Source organism: Dermacentor variabilis, chromosome 3 (genome assembly GCF_050947875.1).
Source record: "Dermacentor variabilis isolate Ectoservices chromosome 3, ASM5094787v1, whole genome shotgun sequence".
Taxonomy (NCBI): Eukaryota; Metazoa; Arthropoda; class Arachnida; order Ixodida; family Ixodidae; genus Dermacentor; species Dermacentor variabilis.
This window is the reverse complement of record NC_134570.1, coordinates 26539799-26567474: the sequence shown is the minus strand read 5'-3', so window position 1 is coordinate 26567474 and position 27676 is coordinate 26539799. Positions and strand designations below refer to the sequence as shown.

Genomic DNA, 27676 nt, shown 5'->3' with positions numbered 1-27676 from the left:
CTCGCTAAATTGTGTGCGCTATGACGCGCTCGCGACATTTGCGGTTCGGTCTGGTGGCACGCGTTCCCTTTTTCCCGCTGCGCTCGCATGCCACCACGCCCTCTCGTCGAACTCCACCGCACTTTTAGGCTGGATACTGGGCGCAATTTGCGCAACTGGCCGTCTGTTCGCATGGCTGCTGGCACCTATATAGACGGGCTGCGATGTTTCATTTTCGTCCCACGCGCGCACCATCCGGCGTCGTGTTGGTGGAAGGGCCCCCTCCGTCCTTCCGGAACGGAAGGACGAGCGAGCTGCCTGGCGCCTCTTCTGGGTCGCTCAGCTTCGCAGGGAAAAAGGAAGCTCTTCTCCCATGCCGCGGTGCGTTTCTCTCTGCGGCGGCGACCGGCGCCGCCGCTGATGTGTCTGCTGCTGCTCCTCCCGGCGCGTGCGGCAGAGGCCGGCGCTGGGCTGGCTCCCATAATCCGGTCACTGGCTCTGGCGGTAATGGGGCCCGGTCCTCTTCTTCGTCCCTGCCCTTTCGGTGCCTCGTGTCGGCAGCTGTCGGCGGCAGCACCGCCCGCGAGCGCGTGGGCGACCACCACCGCGACTGCGGTTCCGTCTCTCTGCAAGCTTGTGCGGTTCCGCCATGTGAATACTGTGCTTGTTATTCATGGCAGGACGGTTGTATTCTCTCTTGTGTGCGCATTGTGCGTCTATTGTACTCTGCGAGTCTTTGCTCGTGCTTGTCGTTCTCGCCATCTTACCACGTATACGTATAGCGTCGTGTAAAGCAGGCCATGTTACAGCACGCATCGGAATAAGTGACTAAGGTCCTTCAAGGCTACCTAAGGAAACTAAAGAGTACGCACGTAAGATGATCGCGTCCATGATTACCCAACTAGGAAAGAGCATAGCCGAGATGAGTTAAAGCTTGATTCTACAATAAAGTTTCTTTCGTGAACGTTTCGTTTTAGTTATCAGATATATAAGGTCAAGCGTGCGCATGTTTTGCGTTGCTGATGCTCTGGGTAGCTCGAGTTGATTGTCTTATTGTGAAGCGACGTCTGCACGTGCTTTTATCTATACGAGTGTGGATCGTCTCGCCTAGCTAGTGCGGTTGCGACTGTTGCGGCCGAGGCGTTGTTTTTATCGCGTGCCCCAATCAGGTGGTCATTTATAGAGCGCAGCTCCGTCCCTACGGCGAGTGTCGGCGTCCTCGGCGTAACCTAGCGAGCACAGCGAAATATGAGAGTAAACGCGGAGCGCAGCGGGGAAATGAGATGCCGATAGCGAAGAGAGCGCGAGGAGGAAAGCGGAGGTGGTTGCAGCGGAATCACGAAGCGGAAAGCGGAAGAGAGTATAGCGAAAGCGTGAGAAGAAAAGCGTATAGCGCCGCGCAAGACGGGCCCTACGGCGGCGATAGCTACGACATATCGCCACAGTAACGCGCGTCACCTGCTCACCGATGACGCCACCGATCTGTCTTCGACTGCCGATATGAATCGCGCCCACGCGTCACCCACGCTCTGCCTCTCGCGATCTCCCAATTGGCGAGGCAGTCGCGCTTCATTTAGCTCGATCTGCAACGTGCCGCGCGGAACTGATTGTCCGCGCCAGCCAATATATCGCGAAATGAATATACGTATAGATTAAGCTGCGCTCAAATTTCGCATGAGTATCGTTACCTTCGGTGAATTTTTTTTCGCACTTGTCGACTGTAGTGAAGCTGTGTTCGGACCTGGGCGATGTGCTCAAGCGCCAGCATGCATGGTGAAATTTGACTTAGAAGCCGTAGCGGGTTCGTATGCCAATCGCAGCCAACTAGGTGGCGTATTCAACAAAATCGCTGTTTGACAGCTTTTCTGTCTTTTGATTAAGATCGAGATGTATCTATATCACCCTTGTGGCTGCCGGTGAAACTGACACTGAGCCCGCAAGAAGCTGCACACGGCTTTGCATATCGCGGTTAAGCTTGCATGGAGCACCTATGTTGTACTCCAGTGCCGGTGAATTTCTAGCGTCAGATATTCAAACACCTACGCAGACGGGTCTTCTCTCTAGACGGCTTGCATGGTGTACAACGTTGGCCACTTTACGCATTGAAATGGACTAGATACGGAATATAGTCTCCTTTCGAATATGTAGTATTGTTTGGTCCGGGACGTACGTGTTTTAAGATCTGACCAGTTGGCTCGCTTAGTAGCTCTGAATGCTTGCATTTCGCCAAGCTAAACCGATCGTGGACAGACATCTATACCCGCCCTGTATACGAATACAGATGCAGTTTTCTCTTATTCCCCCCCCCCCCCCCCCCGCCTCCTTTTTATTTTTTCTAATCGTTGCCGGACAATCCTGCGACCTTGATGTGGTTGTGGGACATCGAAGTCCAAGCCTCTTCGAGTTCTCGCTCTGATTTCGCATACCGCATGCTACCTGCATTCAATCATTTAGACGTGAAGAGCATTCGGTGAATACGCCTGTGTAGGAGCTGTTTGCTGTAAACATAGCCTCTGAGACCGGCCGGCGCGCGGTCTCCGCTCGCCGCCTCATCTCGGAGGCCATTCTGTAAACGTGTGAGGAAGAAGCTCCGCTCACTTCTAAAGATACTCGCCCCTTTAGCCAGAAGACGGGACGCGTAATTTATCTGGTGCACGTGTCAGTCGTGGTCGGCGCTTTAATTAACTGCACCTGTTTAGCGTTTCTTTACTGCAATTCTTTTTCTTCCTGGCCATGTCCGCCGCCTTTCTTAGCTGGTTCTTGTTACTTCCGTTATTTTTCTTTCCTCGTGCCGCCCCTGCAAGAACGTTTTGACGTACGCAATCTTTCTTCCTCTCTACTGTCGGAGCGAAAAGTCTGAGCCGCGGTGCTTTTGGAGGTCGTAGATGCGCTTTTATTTCTTTTTATTATATATTTCGTCGGCGTTTCTCTTGTGGCTATTGCGGCGTGGCTCGGGCATGCGAGATGGCGACCGCGAATATGCGCGGTGATGACCCGTGCCGGGAAGGCAGACGGGTAAGCGAGAGTTGAAGGCTGTTAGTCATTACTCTCTCTCTCTCTCTCTCTCTCTCTCTCTCTCTTAGAGAGCGAGAGGAGCTGGGGGGATTGAGGTGGCACTATGTTGTGCGTTTTGGAGACGTTTCCGTTTACCGGATGAACTGACGGGAGAGATTATAGATGCTGAGGAAGAGCAAGAATGGGAGAATGAGGCAATCTTAGTCTAGGTTGACTCTATTTGGATCGGACTGCTGGTACGATCTGTTGGGAACTCGGCGCTGACGCCCGTGGTTGTACCTGGGTCGCAAGCCCCAAGGGTAGCGTTGGCCTGGCGGCCTGGGGTACAACTGGAAGCATCCGAAGGTCCCGGCAAAGCATGAGTCGACTGGTAACAACGAAACAACTTGTTTATTTTAACATCGCAAAGAGTTGGCGGTCAGGTTTGACCGAAGTAGAGAGACGGGAGAGCACTTCACTCAACTGAAGAAATCGGAGCCCTCTTCTGGCGTCCGGGGGCAGCTGTTTTTATACTCTCGCAGTTGAGGGCAAGAAGGAACCCCTCAAAAGACGAGCACGTGAATGTACAATGGGCTAATGGTGACGCACATTGTCGTAGCGATGCCGTAGCACCATGTCGTGGCGCTGCGCACGATCTCGTAGCACCTGGTCGTGGCGCTGCGCAGCACACTGTCGTGGCGCTGCCGGTCGGACACAATGACTGTAACGAGAAGATGGTCCCTGCTTTGGCATCGCCTGTTTCGGGCACAATGACTGGAACGAGATCCCTGCTTTGGCATCGCCTGTTTCGGGCACAATGACTGGAACGAAATCCCTAGGCGGTCGCATCGCCGCAGACGCGCCTGGAAACACCTGGCGATGAGTGTTGCGGTGACGACGATCGGGCCAAAATGTCCGCCGCCCCGCCGCCGTCGCGCCGGCAAAACCACGTGTCGCAGGCGAAACGCAACAGACCGCCCCGCCGGGGAAAGGAGATCCCGATGGACAGGGGACTGCATCCGCTGTCCGGAGGGATGTCGCTCGATGAAGCTCATAACCGAAGTCGGGCGTCCCTTGACGTTTCTTGAGCGCAGCGCACAGAGAAGGCCTCGTTCTCTCGTTCAGGTTCGCACGGGACACTGCAAAGTGACTTCGGGAGAGTTCACATCTTTGTTCTCGTTCCCGGCAAGCGTTAGAACTACGCTGAAAACTCAACCGCTCAGTCAGCAAGCACGGCACAACCCTCACTAAGCCCTGCCAGGCTCTTTCCCCTTTTTATACCACTGCCTAGTTCCTTACAGTAGTCTAGCATCACTCAGAACGCGTCCACAAATTGAAAAATTGCACTAGAAAGCATATCATCACTTTGAAACACTAAACAAAAGCAATATGTTAAAAAAAATCCTGCCTCAGGAAGAAAAACATCAGTAACAAACAATTTTGAGGCTGATTCCTACGTTAGGGGCTTCGACTTAAGCCATCGGCGTTACCGTTGAGACTCCCCTTTTTGTAACGCACCTCAAAGGAATATTGTTGTAAAGCGAGGCTCCAGCGCAGGAGGCGGCCATTTTTGGGAGAGATGGTCTGCAGCCATTGGAGAGGGCAGTGATCCGTCTCAATGATAAACCTCGAGCCGGCTAGATAGCATGACAATTTCTGAACGGCCCACACGAGACACGCACACTCTTTCTCGGTGGCGCTATACGCCTGCTCACGGCTGGTCAGCTTACGACTAGCATACAGGACGGGGTGTTCTACTTCTCCATTTTCCCGTTGGCACAGTACAACGCCCATGCCTCGCTCACTAGCATCGCACTGAACAATGAACCCTTTTGTATAGTCTGGCGATCGTAGCACAGGCTGGCTTGTTAGGGCACTCTTTAGGGCGCTAAAAGCTCTTTCCTTTGTCTCGTCCCAGACGACTGTTTGAGGCTCTGTCTTTCTTAGAGCATCCGTCAGGGGAGCCGCGATATCAGAGTACCTAGGGATGTACCTCTGATAGTAGCCGGCGACACCTAAGAACGACCGAATATCGGTCTTTGTGCGCGGTTGCGGAAAGTCTCGCACAGCGGCCACTTTTATTTCAGAGGGGCGGCGACGACCCTGACCAATCACGTGACCGAGGTAGACAACCTCGGCCTGTGCTAACTGGCACTTAGGAGCCTTTACTGTCAAGCCTGCTTCGCGCAGGCGGGTTAGCACTGCCCGCAAGTGTGTCATATGCTCAGACCAGGATGCGGAGAATATCGCTACGTCGTCTAGATACGGTAAAGCGAATTCTTGCTGTCCCCGCAACACTTTATCCATGAGACTTGAAAAACAGTATGGCGCGTTCTTCAAACCAAAACTCAACACTTTAGGACGGAATGTTCCCATTGGTGAAATGAACGCCGCATACCTACTAGCCTCTTCTGTAAGTGGAACCTGCCAATAACCCCTGACAAGATCTAGGGTGGAAATAAACTGAGCGCTACTAACTTTCTCAAGGCGCTCCTCGATGTTAGGGATCGGATAAATTTGATCCTTAGTGATGGAATTAAGCCTGCGGTAGTCGACGCAAGGACGAGGTTCCTTGCCCGGTACCTCAACTAAAATCAAAGGGGAGGTATAATCACTCTCACCTGCCTCAATAACACCGAGCTGTAGCATTTTCTTTACCTCAGCCTCCATAATATCGCTCTGGCGGGGTGACACCCGATACGCCTTGGATCGTACTGGCTCTGTGGAGGTAAGTTCTATATCATGAGTAAGTACAGAAGTCCTACCAGGCCTCTCAGAGAACAGACCTTGAAACTCTTGTAATAGCCGGTGTAGTTCGGTTTTCTGCTCAGGCGACAGCGGTGCTTTACTGATAAGGTCACTAATGACTTGACCGGTGTCTTCCCTGTTCGTCACTGAGCCTAGTCCCGGAAGCTCGACCGGAAGCTCTTCAGGAACGTTTACCATCATGCACACCACTGCTTCCCTTTGTCTATAAGGTTTGAGCAGATTACAGTGGTAAACTTGCTGTGCTTTCCGCTTTCCTGGCAGACTTACCACGTAGTTAACGTCCGACGGTTTCTGAACAATTCGCGCTGGGCCCTCCCACTGCACGTCTAGTTTGTTGTTTAGCGATGTGCGCAATATCATGACCTCATCGCCAACCTCAAAACGACGGGCCCTGGCTGTCCGATCATAATAAACCTTGGCCCTCTGCTGGGCCTTTGTCATTGCTTCACCTGACAACTCCTGTGCCCTTCTTAAGCGTTCGAGGAGCTTAAGCACGTACTCCACCACGACTGGGTCGTCGCCCCTACCTTCCCATGATTCTCGAAGCATGCGAAGCGGAGATCGAAGCGAGCGACCGTACACCAGTTCAGCTGGCGAAAACCCCGTAGCCGCATGCGGCGCGGTCCTTAAAGCAAACATTACCCCAGGCAGACACAGCTCCCAGTCAGTTTGATGTTCAAAACACAAGGCTCTCAACACGCGCTTCATGACGGAGTGGAGCTTCTCAACGGAATTCGACTGTGGGTGGTACACTGAGCTGTGTAGCAGCTTTACCCCACACCTTTCGAGAAAAGTTGTCGTCAAAGCGCTAGTAAACACTGTGCCCTGATCTGATTGAATTTCTGCAGGAAAACCAACTCGCGCAAATATGGACAGTAGTGCATTAACTATCTCAACTGAGCTGAGTTCTTTAAGCGGCACTGCTTCAGGGAACTTTGTCGCTGGGCAGATCACAGTCAAAATGTGTCTGTACCCCGTGGCTGTTACCGGCAGAGGTCCCACTGTATCAATAACGAGCCGTCTAAAAGGCTCCGTAATGATAGGTACCAATTTCAACGGCGCCCTCGATTTGTCCCCTGGTTTGCCCACCCGCTGACAAGTGTCACATGTCCTCACGAAATGGTCTGCGTCCCGAAAACACCCTGGCCAATAGTACTCTTGCAAGAGACGGTCCTTAGTTTTCTTAACTCCTAGGTGTCCGGACCACGAACCCCCATGTGACAAGCGCAACAGATCCTGACGATAGCATTGAGGCACGACCAGCTGATCGAACTCCACTCCTCGGCGGTCTAGATACTTCCGGTACAGGACTCCACCTCTTTCCACAAAACGCGCAGTTTTCCTGGCGATACCTTCTTTGACATTGCAGCGCACGTTTTCCAGGCTGCCATCCTTTTTTTGCTCGGCTATCAAAGCCGTCCGGCTGACTTTTAGCAACCTATCAAGTCCGTCTGACGTAGGCGCGATGAGCAAATCAGTAGATAGCTCTTCTAACTTTCCCGCGTCGGGATTTTCCTCTCCAGTATCTGGCGCCTTCAACGCTACAGACTCAATTCTATTCTGTTCGGGCGTGCTCTGAATATCAGCTTGCTGCGCCTCTGACCCTTTTTCGTTGTTTGATAACGTCGGCCCCGCAACTACCGCCTTTGCAGCGAGCTCCCGAACCTTCGATCTGGTTAAGGCCTGAACACTAGCTTCACCAAACAAAAGCCCCTTCTCGCGCAGGAGGTGATCGGACCTGTTTGAAAATAGGTACGGGTACTGGGGTGGCAGCATAGATGACACTGCGGCCTCCGTCTCAAGCGCTCCGAAAGGTCCTTCAATAAGCACTTTTGCTACCGGCAGACACACGCTATGAGCTTCCACGGCTTGCTTGATCCACGCGCACTCGCCCGTGAACATATGGGGTTCTACGTAAGACGGGTGAACTACATCCATCGTAGCTGCGGAATCGCGAAGCACTCGGCACTCTTTCCCGTTTACGAGGAGGTCTCGCATGTAAGGCTCAAGAAGCTTCATGTTCTCGTCAGTGCTGCCTATTGAAAAAAACACAACTTTTGGTGTTGTTTCCGGACACTGCGCCGAAAAGTGACCCGGCTTCTGGCACGTATAACAAACGCCCGCTCGCCTCATCTCGAACCGCTTTCTGCGTTCGGCTTCGGCTGCCGTCTCTTTACGTTTGGTCGGATTGCTTTCACTCGCATCCTCACTACGCGTGTCCCCCTTAAATCTCATGGGCGTGAACCTTGGCCTCTCAGACTTGGAGCCAAATTCACCCTTTTGACCGTCCTTAGCTCCGCGAGCTCGACGCGTCACAAACTCCTCGGCTAGCTCAGCGGCTCTAGCCACCGTACTCACGTCTGGCCTATCCAAGACCCAGTATCGCACGTTCTCCGGTAACCGACTATAAAACTGTTCTAGCCCGAAACACTGCAGAACTTTATCGTGGTCACCAAACGCTTTCTCTTCTTTGAGCCACTCCTGCATGTTCGACATAAGCCTATACGCAAACTCTGTATATGACTCACTTTTGCCTTTCTCATTTTCCCGAAACTTCCGACGGAACGCTTCCGCAGACAGCCGGTACTTTTTTAGCAGACTCGATTTTACTTTGTCGAAATCCTCTGCTTCCTCTCTATCCAAGCGAGCGACTACGTCGGCCGCCTCGCCGGGTAACAAAGTGAGCAAGCGCTGTGGCCACGTTTCCCGAGAGAACCCCTGCTTCTCGCACGTTCGCTCAAAGTTAACCAGGAACAAACCAATGTCCTCTCCAAGCTTAAACGGCCGCATCAGGTCAGTCATTTTGAACAATACGCGTTCTCCTGCACCGTGTGCCTGACTTCCATTACGAGCGCGTTCCATCTCTACCTCGAGACGCTTCATTTCCAAAGCGTGTTCGCGCTCTTCTTTTTCTTTCTGCTCTTTAAGTTCGCGCTCCTGTCTTTTTGACCTCTCCTCAATAGTCTCAAGGCATTCCGACAGCTCGTCATCCTCAGCCTCTAACTCAAGAATAGCCGTTATCAGTTCCGGTTTTCTTAGTTTGTCTGAGACATCCAGACCCAACTCTCTTGCAAGCTCCAACAATTTCGGTTTGCGCAACGACTTCAAATCCATGGCTGCTCTGAATGCTGCTTTCTCTACTGCTTACTATTGTCTTGCCGCAAACTAACCCGGCAGCAACGACAACCACAATTACCAGCTCTGTTTCTGACACTAACAAAAAGCCTGGCAAAGCTCAGTAGAAGAAAGTCCCGCACTCACCAAACCTCGCAGGCAGGAATTCCGCGCAGTCGTTCCGCTGCAGGCAACCAGTCGTCACACAGGGCTCGTTGCACTGCTCCCGGATCGACGTTGAGCTGCTCAGCATACAGTCAACTGCATCTCTTTGCTGCTGGCCTCCGTTGTCGCGATCTCGCCGCTGGCAGACCGTTGTTTGAAGTCGTAGGCGATCTCACCGCTGGCAACCAGATATTTGGATCGGACTGCTGGTACGATCTGTTGGGAACTCGGCGCTGACGCCCGTGGTTGTACCTGGGTCGCAAGCCCCAAGGGTAGCGTTGGCCTGGCGGCCTGGGGTACAACTGGAAGCATCCGAAGGTCCCGGCAAAGCATGAGTCGACTGGTAACAACGAAACAACTTGTTTATTTTAACATCGCAAAGAGTTGGCGGTCAGGTTTGACCGAAGTAGAGAGACGGGAGAGCACTTCACTCAACTGAAGAAATCGGAGCCCTCTTCTGGCGTCCGGGGGCAGCTGTTTTTATACTCTCGCAGTTGAGGGCAAGAAGGAACCCCTCAAAAGACGAGCACGTGAATGTACAATGGGCTAATGGTGACGCACATTGTCGTAGCGATGCCGTAGCACCATGTCGTGGCGCTGCGCACGATCTCGTAGCACCTGGTCGTGGCGCTGCGCAGCACACTGTCGTGGCGCTGCCGGTCGGACACAATGACTGTAACGAGAAGATGGTCCCTGCTTTGGCATCGCCTGTTTCGGGCACAATGACTGGAACGAGATCCCTGCTTTGGCATCGCCTGTTTCGGGCACAATGACTGGAACGAAATCCCTAGGCGGTCGCATCGCCGCAGACGCGCCTGGAAACACCTGGCGATGAGTGTTGCGGTGACGACGATCGGGCCAAAATGTCCGCCGCCCCGCCGCCGTCGCGCCGGCAAAACCACGTGTCGCAGGCGAAACGCAACAACTCTGGTTTATAAAGTCGTTTCTGTTCGCATTACTGTTTGTTAGAAAGTTCGCAGTGGGGGGGGGGGGGGGGAGAGATGGTAGGAGAGTAGTCGGGAAGGTAGGGGAGACGTTGACGTGACGGGAAGGGTCTTGCCGTGTACTGTAGCTTCGTGCGTGCCTCTAGGTATTGCGCAAACATTTTTAAAGAATAAACGAAGGTAAAACTTGATGAGGGGTTTGAAGGGAGGCAACGAAAATAAAGAAGCCGGTTTTTTTTTTCTTTCGTTCATCGCACGCATGCTCGCCCGCCACCAGTGAAGTGTGGCGGCGGTTGCTCGAGCGTGCCTTGACGATGACTGGTTTCCGTGGCCGCGCACGCCGTCCGTCGTCGCCTTTTCTTGCGCCTCGGCTGGTTGGCCGGCGTGTTCTGCTAAGCGGAGAGAGCGTCGTCGTCATGAGCCCGACTTCCCTCGTCCTGCATGCGGAGCGAGCGCCTTCGAAAAAAGTCCTTGGGAAAGAAAGTCTCGCCGGGTGTCGCATTGGGAACAGAAATTTTTCTCTCGCTCACTCTCCTAGTCGGTGCGTCCTGTTCTCTTCCGATTTCTTTATTTACTTCGTTTCGTTCTTTTGCATATGTTGTTCCGTCTCAAAGTGAGAATCGCACTTCCTTTTTTGCATGTTTTTCTGCCTTCAGCTTTGCGTGTCTTTAAACTTCAGTGCAGTTTCCTCCTCCGCATCTACTGCCGTCGTTTTCTTTCACATTTTGTTGCTTAGTGCGGCCACGTTCGTGCAGTTACGAGCGTGACGCAACGACGACGACTGTCGTGCTCAGTCCGCTCAGTTTTCGAATTTTCCTTCTCGCTTTCTTTTTTTTTCTCTTTTTCTCTCGCCGCCTGCCCGCTGTCGATTGTTCCCTGCCGCCGCTGGCGGAAATCCCCGTCTTCTGCTGCAGGGGCCTAATGGAGCCGAGCCGTACCGAAAGTGCAAGCCCGTCGACCCTTCTTAAGGCTCTGTTATACTCCGACGTTCTCGGCGCGCGGGCGAGCGGCGGTTGCGGTCGGATACGTCACGTCGGCGACGCCGCGCCAGGCGCAAGTCCGGCTCTCTACACTGCAACCACTTCCGACGCGGCGCAGCGGCCGCAGCTGGAAAAGCGCATGCGCAGTTCCGGACTGTTGCACGGCGTTGGCACGGATGCAGACACATTCCGCAAGACGAAATTAAGCAGGAGACACACGGTACGATTCGGCGTCCGATCCGACGTGCGGCATACTACGATTCGGGGCAAACGGTGCGTGCATCCGAAAGATTAGCTCCGCCCAGGTACAGCCCCCCAGCTTCACTTCATATCCACACCGAAAAACACAATACAAACAACTCTGCACAACACTGCTTCGCTTTACGCGAATACTGTCAATAAAATTATGCCCCTGCGAGTGACGGAACACTTCACGACGGCGCGTTGTCTACTGACGGCTCCGCCAACAACCAGTGATAGGGCCGGTAGGCCTAGCTAGGCGGACGCTGCGGCCGACGGCGCTGGCGATCCAACGCGAGCTCGTCAAAGAGCGCTTATTTTTGCCAAAACAATTAACACTTTACATTTAGGTCGCCCGTAATTAAATACAATGGTTTACTCGACGCAGTCGTGGCGAAGGGCAAACGTGCAAGCGAAGCGAGCAGCCTCGCTCAGACGGTAGGTGCGTGCTGTCTGCCCGTGAAATGCCCACACGTCACGGCTCCCGATCTCGCCAGTAGCTTGGTGCTAGTGTATTAGGCGCTGCTTTGCATAACAGGCACACGTTCGAGATAATTTTACTGAACTGGTACCTATTTCGTGTCGGAAACAAACTGCAGCAGGCAAGGAAAAAAAAAAAAAAAAGACTGCGAGAGACCGGCCAGCCAGTGCCGCCTCCGTGAGGGAACGTCAGAGAACGTCACATGCCAGCCACGCTGTCATTGGCTGCGGCCGAGTAGTGAGTCTCTACCTCGACGAGAGAGGGCGCTAGGCGCTAACTTGCTCGGCGCGGTCGGCGCGAAAAGCAGTCGGTTGCATTCGGCGCCGGACGACGTCCGAGCGCGCCGAATGCCGCCGGTCACGTCGGCGCCAGATGCCGCCGGACTGTAGAGGGTCGTGTTTTCGCCAACGTAACGTCGCCATGACGAGCGCGCGCGCGCGCGCGCGTTACGTCGGAGTATATTGGCGCCTTTACCGCCCTGCCCCTGACGTCGGGGAGTTCAGTGGCACAGCGGCTCGATTTGCTCTTTTGGGTAATATTTTGAACCGCAAGTTCGCCGGCGCAGAATGCCCGTCCCTTTTGCGCTTACTTCGTAGAGCAGAGGAGGCGACGTCTTGTGCAAGTTACGAAACGTGGTCGTAGTCAAGATTGAGGCACGCACACCTCTGTTTTCGAATAATAAAATCTGTGAAAAACGAGGCGGGGTGTTCAGAAACTGATCCCACGAATTCACCCACCGCATAATGTGAATCGGAGGATTTTACATTGACGGGGCGGTTCGAGTTTTTGTCATTGTTCGGGTAGGGGATCGCATTGTGCTCGGTGGTAGCCCTTGCGCTCAAATGTGCGTGTCAGCAGTTTTTTTCTTCGCTTGAGAGCGTTGTAGCTGTGATAACCACTGGCTTCGTCGGTGAATCGCGCGCCTGCGCACGAAACGGCCAGCTCTGGACGATCAGAGCTGCGACAGGCGGGTCGAACAGGCACGTGTGTTTGCTTTCTACGCCTTCTGTATCTTTATTTACAGCGCTAGAAACTTCGTAGCAATATTTCGGCAAGCCCCTTGTGCACCAGCTCTTCTGAAGTTCAGTGGATGTTGCGCACTTCGTAGGGCCGGGCCGCGTCCATGACGGCGTCGCATGCTAACGGTTACGACGCGCGTCCTCAAGACTGGTGGCACGGTGTAGTTAAATGACTACCCTGCCGGGGGGTGTGGCTCGCAATGCGTCATCGTTATTTTTGCCCTGCCGAGCATTGATCTGGCTTCGCTGGCGCGCAGGTAATTATTCCACGTTTGTCAGCACAGGTGACGCGCCTGAATGAAAGGGTGGGGACCTTGTTTTTTTTCGTCTCTTTGGTTCGTGTTTGTCTCGTCCTGTCGTCATTCCACGGTGACTGCGCAAGCCGTGCGCACTCTTTGCCGGCCTCGCGGCTGCTTGCTATGTAGCGCCTTCTCGACCAGGCCCAGGGAACGGCGGCCGCGGAAACCAGTCATCGGCGAGGCATGCACGCTCGAGCGGCCACGCCGTCGCTTCACTTGACTGCCAAGTGCGTGCTTCAACTGCTTCGTCTGCACCGCTTATTTTCGTTCCCTAGGCCTCTTCCTGCTCTTTCTCTTTGCCTCTTTCACGCTCCTTGTAACGTAACGCCGAACTTAACGCGTATCCTGTGTCTGCCTGGTTACGGCCGAGCTCCTCTTATCGATATATATTTTTTTCAGCCTTGGCGAACTTTCATTCCGTCCGGGTGTGCTGAGGCTTGAGCAAGTTGCTAATTCGTGTAGCAAACGCATGGGCACAGCGCGGAAACCCGAGGACGCGATAGAAGGAAGCGCAAACGCCGTCGTTATTGCTCGCCGTGCGTGCCGAAAAAAAAAAAATGCGGGCCGTCTGACACACGTACCTTCCTACCACGCGAATGTATAGTACCTGTCTGTCCGCGAGATTTCGGTATGTGGGAACAATTAAGAACAATGAATTTAATGGCGCATTCTGAAGTTCATTGTGAGACGCATATATCTATATGTAATGCGGCATTCCTTTGTAACTCCAGAATTGATGTATATTCAGGCCGCGAAACATTGCAACTGCGTCTTTTTTTTTCTTCTCCCTCTTCTGCTGTTCCCGTAAATAAAACTTAGGTGGGCATCGAGAGAGCTGTAGTGTGCAGGCCAAAATGAGAGCGCCAGCTATACTATATGTACACGATTGTAGCATACGTGGCTGCGCTGTATCCGTATGCAACTATCTAGTTGCTCTTCAATTCTGTTTCGTGTGCATTGTTCTAGGGCGGCGCAAGAAGTACCCGACAATGTAGTCACGTGCACACGAGCGCAAATCTTCAAACGCTGATTTTAGTTCCGAACTAGACCAGTCAGTTCGACCGTGGTTGCAGATCGATGAGCATATATACTGAGCACACGAGTTGTGGCGGCTCTGAAGTTATATAGCAAACCGACGGTTTGCAGATGCTTTCGTGAGCGCATTCGAGAGAATACCATTTGTGAGCACGATGTGAACCGTCAGCGAGTAGCGACGTTTGCAGTGCTCCGTGCATATAATGTTCGGTGAAAGCGATGGGCAACGTGTTAGCGTCGGCTATACCATTATCCAAGGGCGCAATTTATTAAAAGCCTGTAATTTTGACATGTGGGCGGTCGACCGTGTCTTAAGCTATTCGAATGAACTCGTCTGCAATGCTTTGCACGTGAATTTTTAGTTTGTCCCATCACATCTAAACATAACTCCCCCTACCCTCATTGTTTCATGCGGAATCGGGCTCGTACTTTTATTGCTTGTGGAAACGAGACTGCACGAGACGGAGCGGACGAAAGCAGCAGCCTGACAGTTGCCACCGCGGAAACGGGCGCAATGCATGTTTGCTCTTGAGGAAGTGGGGGATAGCAACAGATGTATACGATAAAGGAAGATGGAAGATGGAACAAGATCACGCATCACAGGGACTCCAATGTTTTGATGCAAACAGCGGAGCAACATTAAAAACCTCCATTTTTTGTTTAAGTACCCGTCAGCCGTGTTAGAGCAACCAGCCTGTTCTGTACCCTCGCCCGTTTTCCATGCCTCATTGGTCACTCTCCGCTGTTTGGAGAAAAATCGGCTCATTTATCCCGCCCTGCGCTAATCGAACGCCGGAGCGTTGCATAATCCAGCGAACCGCCTCGTTCCCCGTTCTTTCGACCGCCGTGCTTGGCCTAGCGCCTGCTTGCTGCATGGAAGAGGGAAGTAACGATGGCTTCTTGCATGAGGCGGCGTGTCTGACGCCGTCCGCCGAGACTTTGTTGTTGCTGCTGCTGTTGTTGCCTTCGCTGTTGCGTGATCGAGACCTCGCCATCGTGTATGTGTGTCCACGGCGTGCCGCGCTGCCCCTCTCCTGCGCGCTCCATTCGCCGGCTTTTCTCGCTCACGATTGATGCCGTCGTCTGAGGCCTCGAGTTGGCTGGTCGGTGTTGTTGGGGTGATTATGAAACCGGAGCCGGCAAGCCGCCGCAGCGCGGCCGACCAGCGCGCCGCGTGCGTCGCGTGAAGGGGCCACGTCAGGCGGTTGACGTTCTCGAAAGCGCGCTCAGGGACGGCCGACGGGCGATCCCTCCGGTCGGTGACGGATAATGCGTTCACCCTCATCCTCCTCGTCACTCCAGTACCGTGCAGTGTCGGTATTATAGAAGCCATGGAGAACAGTCGTACGAGGCAGTTGGGACAATAATGCATTCTCAGAGCTGCTGTCGCGGTGGGCATGTCTGCGTTTCGCGCGTGCGGTTCAGCCGTTGTGATGTCGGATGTCTCGATTGGCGGGCTACTACAGAACATTTGGAGTATATGGAGATTTATTGACTAACTTGCCTCACTACACTTCGTGGTCCTGTTCGTGAACCGCTCACATCGCTATTGGAACACACCCACATGCCGTCGTGTCATAATCGTATGTGCTCATATGGGTTTGTATCGGAACTTACGTGGTTTCATAAAACATCCCGTAGAATTGTGGGCACAGTGCACATGGGGCGTACGGAACACTTCAGTAGCACGAGATCGCTGGTTCCGACTGCGGCCGCCGTACTCTATATAATGGGCACAGAATACCAGAAACCTTATTCATACTGTAAACTATATCACTGCACGTCAGACAATATAGTTTTACGGCGTTTTTGAAAGTTAAGCTATGGTTCTTGAACGTAATAAGACGCCATCCATAGACTGCATAGTCGATAGCGGACACAGTCGGTGAAGGGCAGTTGTGAATATCTCTACTAGTTCAAAGGCCTTCGAAAGGCTGCAGCCTTCTTCAAATTGCTAAGAACAGCGTTATGAATTTCGAAAGCCTCGATTAGCTTCTGTGTGCAATTCTTCATGGGCATTGTACATGAACGTCTCTAACGTAGTAACAGAAGCGCGTTCGGAACTCAGCGCCTTCAATTGGTCGATAGCGGCTCCAGCCTCTGCACTGTGTTGTCTCATGCGCCTTCCGGAACTATGTCGTTGCGCCTGTGCGCTACCACAAATTAGATGGCCTATCTGTCAACAAACGCGCACAGCCACCCTCACAGCTCGTTTGTGCAGTCCTGCGCGGTTCTCTCGAGTGAAAGAGCTGCGTAGTTAAAACTCCTCGGAACCCCCCTCCCCTTTCGTCTGCTGCCCTCATTGCGGTGCGGACAGAGCGACAGCGTTCTGCGTGCGCGAGCACTGCCGGTCGCTGCGCCGAACGTTGAAGCTGTCTGACCCGGCGCTTGAAGCGCGCGCTACAATGAGGGCGCAGCAATAGACTTGTCTGACTCCTCTTAAAAAGTCTTCGCCGTCATGACCTGGCTCTCCCCGGTCAAATGCGCCTCCTCCTCTCAATGAAGGCGGAGAGGGGAGGGAGGGCGCTATATAAGTGTTCCGCCTCTATGCGCGTATGGTACAGTCTATATACGCTGCGGCCACAAAGCGCAAAAGGAGGCGGCTGGATGAAACAGGCGCGCACCTGTCTGCGTCACGCACAAGGGCGCATTATCCTTTGATCAGGCGCTATTAGCCAAAACGGGTCGCCCGCCCCGCTGTCTGCGTGCTAGATTTTTCTTTTGCTTAACCCTTTCGTTATCCCGTCCTCACTGTTTAATTTTTTTTTTCTTGGGCTTCGTCTTTGGCGGCTGAGCGTGGACGTTATTATTATAACCATTGCGCAGACGGCCCGCGCATTATGTTGTATAGCGCAGATCGCCGCCACGATCGGTTAGTTTATTCAGGAGCTGCGGGGACTCTCCGTCACGCTGTGTTATAGTCAGTAGCGAGGAAAACAATGAACAGCGTAGCGAAAGGTCCCGCCACACCCTGTTCGCTGTATATAGCGGCTAACTTTGCAACTGTTGGTAGCCGTCGTGTTCGCTCCATGCATTTATAGTCGCGGCGTGTAGGCGCTGGCCCCGACGAAATGGGATTGCGATGTGTGCGCCGTCATTACTACATAGTTATATACCTGAACGATGAACGTTCTAGCTGCTCACACAGTACGCTCGCATCGTTGAATCGCTGTTGTCGCCCCTGCCTCGTGCCATCGTGCGAGTGGACACCTAGCTTGCATGTAGGCGGGGCCGTGGAACTAATATACTGTGACTAAACGTTCAAGTCGCCGGAAAGCACTATAGATGGTGCTGAAAACTACGTACTTTTCCTGACGGAAAAGAAAAAGCATTGATAGCATACTTGAGTTACTCCAGCAGGCTATAAGTGACGATTTGACCCTGCCCCGTTTCAAACGGATGCCATTCAATCATCATCGAACTTGCTGGTCCTAGACATCCCCGTTTTAGAGTCGTAAAATTCGTCGAAGGTTTCACCGTGTCATCCAGAAAACAACTTTCCCATTGATTTTTCCGACATCGTGCGCACGTTAGTGTCCTTTTTAATGAAAGCTACAGTTTCCCGATTCGCATTGCGTCGCAAAATGGTCAGCTGGCTTCTTGCAAGCATTGAGCGAGCGGATTCGTTGCTGTCGCGTTCAGTTATCGCATGGGAACAAGACCCGACGCTTTCATCAGTAAACAAAATAAGCGACCGCTGCGTCGTCCTTTCCAATGGTTCTACATCGGAGCTGCTTGGCATTGTTTCAACTTCTCACCGGGGTTGTGTTTGCTTGTTTCTCTCACGGGGAGCTTGCATGACTGGGAACAACGTCGGGGAGGATTGATGCGTCCGCTATCGCGGTTCGCCATGCGCCGCTTACGGATTGCCGTGCGCGAGGCGATCATCCTCCCCCCCCCCCCCCTGCAAGAGGGCGTCCCCAATGAGCAAGTGCCCGTTTCTTCCGCGTGTCCCCACGCCGTGCTCTGGTGTGCGTGCACTCGGCCATTCATGTCGCGCTAAGACTGGGTCCTGCGTGCTGTCGTGCGTCTGTTTACACTGCTCGTCCCTGAACGCTGAATGAAAACAGATCGGCGCCGCAGTGCGCGTTGCACGTTCTTTTCCTATAGGAGGCTCTGGCCACTGCTGCTCTCGGCGGGGGTGCCTCGGAAACCGCCGCTATCCGTTCGGCAAGTCTTCGGCCCGCATTAAATGTTCGCGCGCTCCCTTCTTAGGGTGCTACAGTATGGTGGCCTGCCGAGCCGGTTTCCTGCCAACGTATTACCCGAGTTGTCTGGCGCTGCCGGCAAGGCTCCCGCAGCTAAGATAGACCTTTCTATGGCGAAGAGGCTCGCTTTTGATTTTCTCACGGGCCGAGCATGGGTGCGGAAGGACAGAGCCGACCCGTTCTCGCGCTCCTCCTCGCTCGCACTACAAATACTGCAACGCTGTTGGACGAACGGGCACATTTGTATTACGAGACGCAGCGGCGCTCGCGTTGTTCGCACGCGAAGGCTTCGGCGGATGAGGGAGCCTCCCTCCCCCGTGCAAGAGTCCTGACGCGTTGCCGCTGCTTTTTCTTGCCTATAAGTCCGAGTACGTGCGTTGTTGCCTCTCACCGTATCCGACAGCAGCAAATTCGGCGTCAGCAGCAGCAGCGTCGATGCCGGAACCGGTAGCGGTGCCGATTGAACGGCGGCCACTTTGGCGTCCCCTTCCCCCGGGAGTGCTCTTGGCGGAGGTCGATGCGAACGTGTTCGGGCCCTTTTAACCGCGCAGCGGGCGCCTTTTATCGTCGTCGTAGTGCTGTGTTTTGTCGGCTGCTCGTGCGCGCGCGCGCTCTTTATTCCTTTGGCCGCGGCCGTCGTGTCGTTTCACACCCTGCGCCACTGCTCGACTCCGCCTGCCTGAAGAGACGAGCCTGAGTTATCGTTGGACTGCCGCTAGGTCGCTACCATCACAGGACAGCCCTCTTCGTGCCTTCCTTTATTTCTTTCGCCTCTACAGGTAACAAATCACTCCTGTTCCAGGAATCCAGCAGTCGGTATTCCTTAACTGCCAGCCGACTCGCGATAAAGAAACATGCTGGTTGAATTAAGAGTTTGATTTGCTGCAGGCACTCGCGGATGGCGCCAGTAGGTCTGTTCTGTGACCTGTAGGCCTCTTCGGGCATGGCTCCGTCTGACCCCTCCCGTCTCGTTGAATAACCGCTGTGACCTTGTTTTTAGATGACTTCTTGAGTCGCTTCTCAGGATCTCCGTGACCCGAAAACGTAATCCCTGACTTATTGCCAGTGCAGTCAAGGTAGGCGCCATTGGGGTTTTTGACACGTAACCTGGAACGTGTGTATGCGCCCGTCTGCGAAATGTCTGAGCACGTCGACCACGAGAACAGTGGCAGATTCTCGCTGTTTTGGCGTTCTCTCTGGATTTCATTGATGCAGTATACCACTGTGAAGTGTATGGATAAGTTTTTCGAAAATGAAGTGCAAGATGCGACGTTATGACCTACGGTATTCGGTCATCAGAACTATCGACCGAACACCTTATATAGGTATTCTAATCTTGTGCACAGCTTGGCTAACGCTATAGCGTCGGCACCTGATATACACGGCATGCATATTCTCTTTCCGCCGCGAATGCTATTGTGCTCCGAACGGTTTTGGTGGCAGGGATGCGTGTGGTTGTATTACAGGGTATGGTCCTTTAGACATTTCCAATCGCCTTGACTGTTCCTGTGTGCCAGAATGCTGGGTTTATTTGGTTGCGTTGTTCTATTTTTTTTTTTTCTATTTGGCAAGTTATCTTTATTATCTGCCTATTTATAGTTTCCGTATAACTGAAGAAACTGGCATCGGTAGTAAACATTTAGATTGCTCTTATTGGGACCATAGCGCTTAACTGGACGAATGACTGTATAAAACCAACCACCTCAAGTCTAATCCTAGATTTAGATTGCGCCTATATAATGCAGTGTAAACGTATACCGCCAAACTGTTTGCTTACCGAATCTCCTCCTGCGCTCGTCCTTGGTTCTTTTCTGTATACGAAGCGCGCTGCGCGCACGCCCGACTTCGCGTTTCGCGTCCGTGCGTTGTTTGTCTCATAGCGCGACCTGGATCCTGCATGCAAATACAGTCGGCTAGTGCTTGCGTTTCGTATATAGGAAGAACGCGGAATCGATTTCAGCGCATATGTGCGGCCACCACACTGTTCTATAGCGTGCATGATGCTGAGGAGCCGAAGACCGTGCACGCGTGTGCTCGAGGAACACACGAGCTGCTCGTCTTAGGTGCGCCACGCTGCGCCTTTCTGTTGGCGAGCGCGGTATGTAGAGTGGAAAGTTTTTGCCTGTTTTGCGTTCTCGCCGGCTGAGCGCGTCTCTCCAGAGTTGCCGCTCGGCTGGCCGGCCGTTCGTGCACCGAGAACCGGGACGGGCTCACGTGGGGCTTATTTTCTTCGTCTCGGTGCGCGTGCTTTAGTTCCTCGTCTCGAAGCCCCGTGCTTAGCCTGCAGCCAGCGTTAGTCCGTCCCCTCGCGAACGGCTGAACAACCGTCACGGCGACTCGCTCGAATGTGGTGCTTCGTTGCCGAGCACGAGGTCGCTGGTTCGATTCCCGGCGCTGGCGGCCGCATTTAGATGCCGCAGGAACAAATGTGCAATAAGTCTCGAGTGTGCGTCAAAGAAAACGCCAGATTATAAAAGCAATGCGGAGTGTAAGCTTTAGGGACTCTAAACCCAATGAATGAATCGGATGACGCGTATACACTCGGTCAATCATTTTTCTTTGATGGCGCTATCAGAGTGGCGTTCATCAGGTGTAAGCAAGCGGATAGGATGTCCGTCGCTCGAATGATATTTCGACAGACACATCAACGAGAAGGAATCGATGCAGTTTCGAATGGAGCCATGCTGGTGGATGCTGTGCTTCCTCGGGCACTGTGTATCGGCGTCTGCGCCGCATAACTTCCATGCACGCTGGCCTCGTTGTTCCGATTCCATATGCTCAAGTTTGTTGTTTTTTTATCCCACCGCCAGCCTCGTTACGTCGAGTCCCGGTGCGCGTGCCTCGCTTTCACACTTTGTCCCGCCCGTCGCCGTTCTTTCTGTCAAGTCTTTTGTTCCTATCTGCTTTCCAAGGAGGTGCCTGGCCGAGGCGCTTCGATGCCTGCCGCCTTCTGCCATTGTTGGTCGGCGAATATGAATAAAACGAGGAAAGAAGGATCGCTCGCGGCCTTTCGATGTCTTCGAGCGCTTCCTGCGCGCGAGATGTGGACGCGCGCCACTCGCGTATAGGGCCACCACCACACCTGCAGTAGTCTCCTTTTTGCTTCGAGCTCGTGTTCGTTCACTTCCGCAGTTCCTGCGTGCGCACATTTGTCACGTATCCGTCAAGAGCACGATGCCTACTACATAGCGGACGCTGTGTCGGCGTTTCGACCAGCGATGTGTGTAAATGTTTGTGTGAACCCGTTTCGGACTTCCCGTCCGTGCCTGTGGCTCTGGGTTTGAAAGGCTTGCTGCAGAGACCGCATATTTACATTTTTGTTGGCGGCGTTGTATGTGTTAGCTCGGCAAGCTATAGCGCCCTACATTGGGCTGCGCAGCCTTTGGCACGAGGTGGGCCTCCCGTCATCTGCAGCTGCTTATTACGTTCTATTGGCGAGCTAGGTTCGTGGCGCGGATGTATACTGCTTGCCGGGTGAAGTGCGCGTTCGTATGCAGTCAGTTGGCGGGGAGGCGTGGACGGGTGGGTGCCCATTCCTTTTAGTGGCCGTGGTGGACCGCCCAGAAGGCGGGTGCAGTGAACTTAGCGCTTTTGTTCTTCTTGTAGGTGCTTGTGACCTCACCTTGCGGTCGTGCGAGCGCGTGTCTAGTTACTAAAACAGTGCAGTGCAATTCCGTTGAGGCTAAAGTGTAGGCACTGAGGTCTGGCGCTGGATGAAGCCATTGCTGCGTCGTCTACAGTGGCTGCGCGTGGTTCCTGCAAATAGCGGCTGCCCTTTTTCTCAGCCTGTTTTTGGTTGTCTGTTTTCAATTACGGCTAAACCCAAAACCGCGCCGCCAGCTGTGAACGGAGCGGCCTCCACGGAGGTTGGTTTCGCATCTCCTAGCAGTGCTAAATCACTCACACTCGTGCATTAAACATCACCAGCAAGTCGAATCGGTACACCGCTTCGCCTTTCACTGGCAAGTTCGAAGGAAAGAATATGTATGTATAAGTACGCCCGTGTGTCTTGGTTCTTACAGTACGAAAATTGTATATGGAGTAGCTGTTTTGTTACCCAACCCTGTGCGACCGTGTGCACTTCATGCAGTCTCGCGCATTCTAGAAGCATGCAAGGTATCGCAGACACGTTTTGAGTTACTGTGCATGCTCTTTGGTAGCACATGCAGTAACTCTAGACACATTCTGTTCGGCAAGTCGATGCGTGGCGTGCTACGAGCGAGCGGCAGGATAGATCGGCGCCGGGCCGAAGTGTGTGGCCTATGTATACCTGTCACTTCGATCAATCATTACTTCGCGGTCGCTATAGTCAGCTTCGGCGGTGTTGCACGGTATTAGCGCGTCTATTATATGTGCGCGTCGGCGGTGGGCCTTGTTCCGGGGCCGACCTAGCTGTCAACATTCCCGCACCCCCCGATCTTTTGAACGGCCAGCGCGTGTGGCTTTTCTGCGAGGAGGGGGGCTTGTGGCGTAGTGGAGGCGGTTCCTTGTACGTTATCTCAGGAACGCGCTAGCTGTACACAACGCGCGGGCAAGGCGGCGAGGCCGTGTCAGCCTCGTTACTTATTTTTCATCTCCCGCTTTTGTTGCTCCCTTCATTCAAAGCATGCCTCTGACCCCTGAGCGTGTTTGAAAGAGGAGCTCATCTCTTCGAATAAATGGTGCCGAGGGCAGGCTGCAGATCTAGTGCGTGCGAAATTCGGTACGTGTCGCCGCTGCTGTATTGACGGCTTTGTGCTTTTCTTCGAGCTAATCCGGGGAGTCTTCTTTTTGAACGCGTTCCGTATACTTCGATCGTGTACGGTGCGTTCGCTCAGGTGCATCCTTCCCCCCCTCGCTTGACCTATTGGTCCGGTTTTGCGTTGAATGCCTGTACGTTTTGAAACGTTCTGTCAAAGGGTGTATATATATTTACTGTTGGCTAGCCCTTGTCGGACTGATACAGGGTGGGTTCAGTACAAGAAAAATTTGTCATTTACATATAAATATTATATAGGGTGTCTCAACTATCATGCGCCAAGATTTAAAAGTAACCATAACGATCAAAAAGGTGGATTAAGCATGAATCGTACCGCGAGCGATCGCGCTGGCACCGAGCCAGATCCCGCGTTTATCTCCTATGACCAATCTAAAACGGTGACCGATGTTTCATACGTTGTATGGTGTGTCGATCGATCTTTCGAACATGACGCGATCTCGAGGACATGGCGCCCGTGAACAATTAGACAATTTAGTTTGCTGCCTGTCCTCCGTTTTTGTTCGCGATTAAGGCGATTAGACGGATTAAAGAAAGCCGTACGGCCGCTAATAACATTGCGGTCGACTCTGCATTATTGCGGCGCCTGGTTCTCGAACCTCTACCGGCGTTACTATTGGGTAGCGTGGCGTCGTCGGCAGGCTGCAGGCGTCCGGTAGACCATGGCGACCAGGCTAGCACGAGACGATTTCTAGTGTGAAACTTGCACTGTTTATTCAATGGTTGGTGAAGGACAAGAATAAAAAGTACATTGCGGCGCCCCTTAAATAGGCCCACTAAAATCGTAGGCGGGATCTTGCTCACGTCAACGTCACGTGACATGCACCGAGTCCCTTCGGTGCTTGGCGGCTGCCCCCACTTTCCTAGGCGACGTTGCACTTGCTTGCCTCCGCTGGCGGCAACCCGCGGGTCGGGATCCTAGGCGGCTGATCATTCCTCCTAGGCGACGTTTCCCGGGCTTGCCTCCTCTGGTGGCAACCCGCGGGTCCAGGATCGTAGGCGGCTGATCCCTTCTCTCAGGTGACGTTGCACGTACTTGCCTCCTCTGGCGGAAACCCGCGGAGGATGGGCCCACGGAGGAGGTCGAGGATGGGCGACTGATCCTTGCTTCTAGGCGACGTTGGTTCGCGGAAAGGGCCTCCCCTAGAGTCGGACAGTTCGCGGAAAGGGTCACTCCTAGGGTCGCACATAAAAGGGGCCTGTCATCACTGCTGGACGCCTGCCAGACAGGCAACCACTCGAGACAACCACAGCACATTATGAATCCATCCTCCGTTTCGGTTGAGCAGGGTCGTTCGAGCATCCTTTTTGCTCGGGGTGTTACGTACGTACACGCCAACCGTCGACGCCGTATACTGACGAAGCGCCGCTGGTTAGGACTAGCTGCATCGTACGGCCGTGACAAAAATTCGCTGCCAGCCTACGTGGTGGCGGGCGGCAGGTCGTCGCGGTAACGTGGCATCCACTGTGTTCGGACCAGCAAACCTCATTGATGATTGGACGCGTGAAATCACGGGCCAGGCTGGTCGCCGGAAGCAGAGATTGGGTCCCCCGGGCGACATGCCGGCAACTACCGCGAACGCTTTCGCGAAGTTTGTTTTTGCGCTTACTGAACGGAATGGCGAAAACTCGAAGCTAAATTCGCGCGTCACAGCCTAATCTGACAGCGTTGCACAGTCAAAGGTCGCGCGACGCACGTCGAGCTCCGCGACGAGCGAGAGTATACTGACCCCGAGGTGCACCGGCCATCGCGGTGTTACGAGTAGGTGGTGCATCAGTGAAGCAAAGCACAGGGCGACCTTGCGTAAACATTTCACGACGCTGGCATTGTAACAAGCATTAAAATCATTTTTTTTGGACTGCCCGCGCGATCATATGGACGTTTTTGCGAAAAATTCGAAGAAGCTGTCGGCGACTGTTCTCAAGCATGACGCTCAGTATGCTAATCTCATTCCGAAGCAAAAGTCCCAACGCAAAGACGAACCCATCGTGTGACCTAGGTCATTATGTAGCACGGTAGTACGCCAGCCTAGAAGCCTGGCGAATGTGATAGCAGCTGCGCTACTGCCCTCTCTCAGCTGACATTTCCCCACAATAAGCTGCGTCAATTGGGGATTTCAAGAGAGGGGGAGAGGTCTGTCCTGACTCGTGCCTATATATGAACGCGAAATTAGCCTACCGAGTGCGGAATTTGATTTCTGAAGAACGCTTCCATTCCGAGATATTCATCAAACAAAATGAAGTTGACCTCGAATTAATCATAGAAGTTTTTAATATAAACATATATACCAAACCGTGGAATATAGTAATTAAACAATATTTTAATTAGCCGGCTCTATTCGTTCGCAAACGTTGTGTATGCCAAAGCAGACGAACAACATATGCATGCAACTATTTGCGCAGGTAGCTATGGTTTTGTAGCAATTACCGATGTTTCGAGGAATCGTATAATCTGGAGATAACGGTGTCGCGACAACGCCAAAAAATAAAGGCGAATTCCATTTGGAAAGCTAAAGGAGAGCCGCCTATTACATTAGGCTCTGTTGTATTAACGTCCCTTTTCTTTAGAATGCTCAGTCTTAAACGACACATTTAAAGCAGTGAGATCATGGCGAAAGTTATCAGAACGCCTCCAGAGTCTGCACGTAGCACTTCCAACTGCTTCTGTGTTTTTCTGAGCCTCTGAAGTGGCTTTTTAGGCGCATCTTAGGACACCCCGCTTCGTCGCAGTCCATAGTAAGGACTTCGATGAAGGGCTGGGGGTAAGGGGGGACATTGTGTTTGGATAGTTCATGAACCAGCGACCCCTTACTGCCTTCACATGGCTTGCCCACTGCAAAAGCTCTATATGATATCATTTTCAATCGCTTTGATAAACTTGCTCCGAAAGTCCATTTTACTGCTCCAAAATGAATCTTTGGCTGCTGCAAAAGCTGCTCCAAAATGGTATGGACCGGTAGCATCACTGCACGAGTGTAGACTGCATTTCATGCACGGACAGTTGTTTCCGATCTCACGGTCGTCAGCATTCATTCGCAGCCTCAGCTACGGGGGTACCGAATGATAGTCAAGCATATCTTAACTAACCATCGTAGCGTCGGCACCTGACACTCCATTGATCATTTTACACATTTGCGGCAATATTATCCACGCTAAATAACACACGTCATAAAGCACACACACCGTCGCGATATCGCGCCGTCTGTCAGCGCTGCTCCGTGTAATCGTTCTACGCGCTCCTAACGACTCCAGCTCGAGACGTGCAAGCTAGGAAGCGGTGTCTATAGCGCGCGCGGTGACGATCGGAGCTCGCCGGCGAAAGGGGAGACAGACTTCGGACCCCGCCCGACGCCGGCAGCTGTTGAACAAACATTAGCGAGCCCTCCCTCCCTCCCCACTCCACCTTCCCGCCTCTCGAGCGCTCTTTTCATCCGGTGTGCCCCCTTTTCCTGCCGCCACTCCCGTACCTCTCATGCACGCTTGCGTTGTTTCAAATTGGCTCCCTCTTTTGCCCTCGTCATTGACATCTGGGCGCCCGGTGGACGCCGGCGCCGCCGTGTCTTTCTCCCTCACCCGCGTTTATCCCCAGCCTTACTTTCTCACTTTCCTCGATGTTTGGCGTTTATAGAATCACCCCGCCAGCCCCCATTCCCGACTCCCAGTGGCGGCGGAGTCGCGGTCGTGTGTCCTCGGGAGGTGGGAAGGGGAAGGCCGGTTTTTTGGCTCGCATGATCTTCGCACTTATGTTTGCCCCTCCCCCCGTCGTGAATATGGCGGACTTTGTGTTTCTCTAATCATTCGACCCCCTCGGACGCCGTGCGCACTGATACGTATTCGAGCTGGTGCATAGAGCCGGCCTTGCGGAGTCCCTTAATCTTTCTCTCTCCATGAAATTGCCTGCCCCTTTGCTCTCTCTCTTTTGATTGCCTTTCGTGACAAACATGCATTTAAGTGCAGCGAGTGGCAACTGCCATTCTCTGCTGCTCCACAGTGCCATTGTCTGCAGATGCCAGAGTGGTATGGTTTCCTTGGCTGAAGGGGCCATTTCTGTGTTTCACAGGTGTTGTTTTGGCTTGCAAACTACTGTGTAAGGCATTGTAAAACTGGGACAGTTATGATTGCTCGCTGTGTCATCTCTAGTCAGTGTAGCACAGCACAGCCATATAGTGGTGTTTCGCTGCTAAGTGCAGTTTGTGGCTGTTGGTGGTAGCATTGTAGCATGGTAATAGCTCAATGTTATGAAATGTCTTGTGCTAAAGATTTTCTTTTTTGCCTTTTGTTATTTGCAGACAATGGCCCTTGAGTCTGAGCACTGTCTTGGCAAAGACTGTGGCACACCAGATGAACACATCCCTGAAGCTGAAGGCTGGGGGCTACACAGATGAAGGTAGGTTCCTTTAACATATTGTTTTTACTGGTACCCACCATGTTACCTTAGTGGCTGTGACATTGTGATGCTCAGTGTGAGGTCGCAGGTTTTATTCCCAGCACTAGTGACTGCATATAATGATCGCAAAATGTAAAAATGCTTTTGTATTTGTTAGACAAGCTGCATGTTAAAGAAGTTGGGTGGTAAAAATTATTCTGCAGCCTTCGGCTGTGCCACTTCTCATAGCCCCAGTGTTTTAAGCCCCATGACTCATTCTTTAATAGGTATAGGATGCACACGAACTGTGGAACAAATGATGTAGTT

At 53.0% G+C, this 27676-nt stretch overlaps 1 protein-coding gene across 2 annotated transcripts in view; it reads left to right on the top strand.

Moving 5' to 3' along the window:
* LOC142575328 (uncharacterized) overlaps nt 1-27676 on the top strand; it is a 115489-nt gene that overhangs the window by 76092 nt on the left and 11721 nt on the right. For both annotated transcript variants that reach the window (XM_075684593.1, XM_075684594.1), the window contains exon 2: nt 27273-27370. In XM_075684593.1, coding sequence (XP_075540708.1) covers nt 27273-27370 — 98 coding nt within the window. The remainder of the gene's footprint in view (nt 1-27272; nt 27371-27676) is intronic.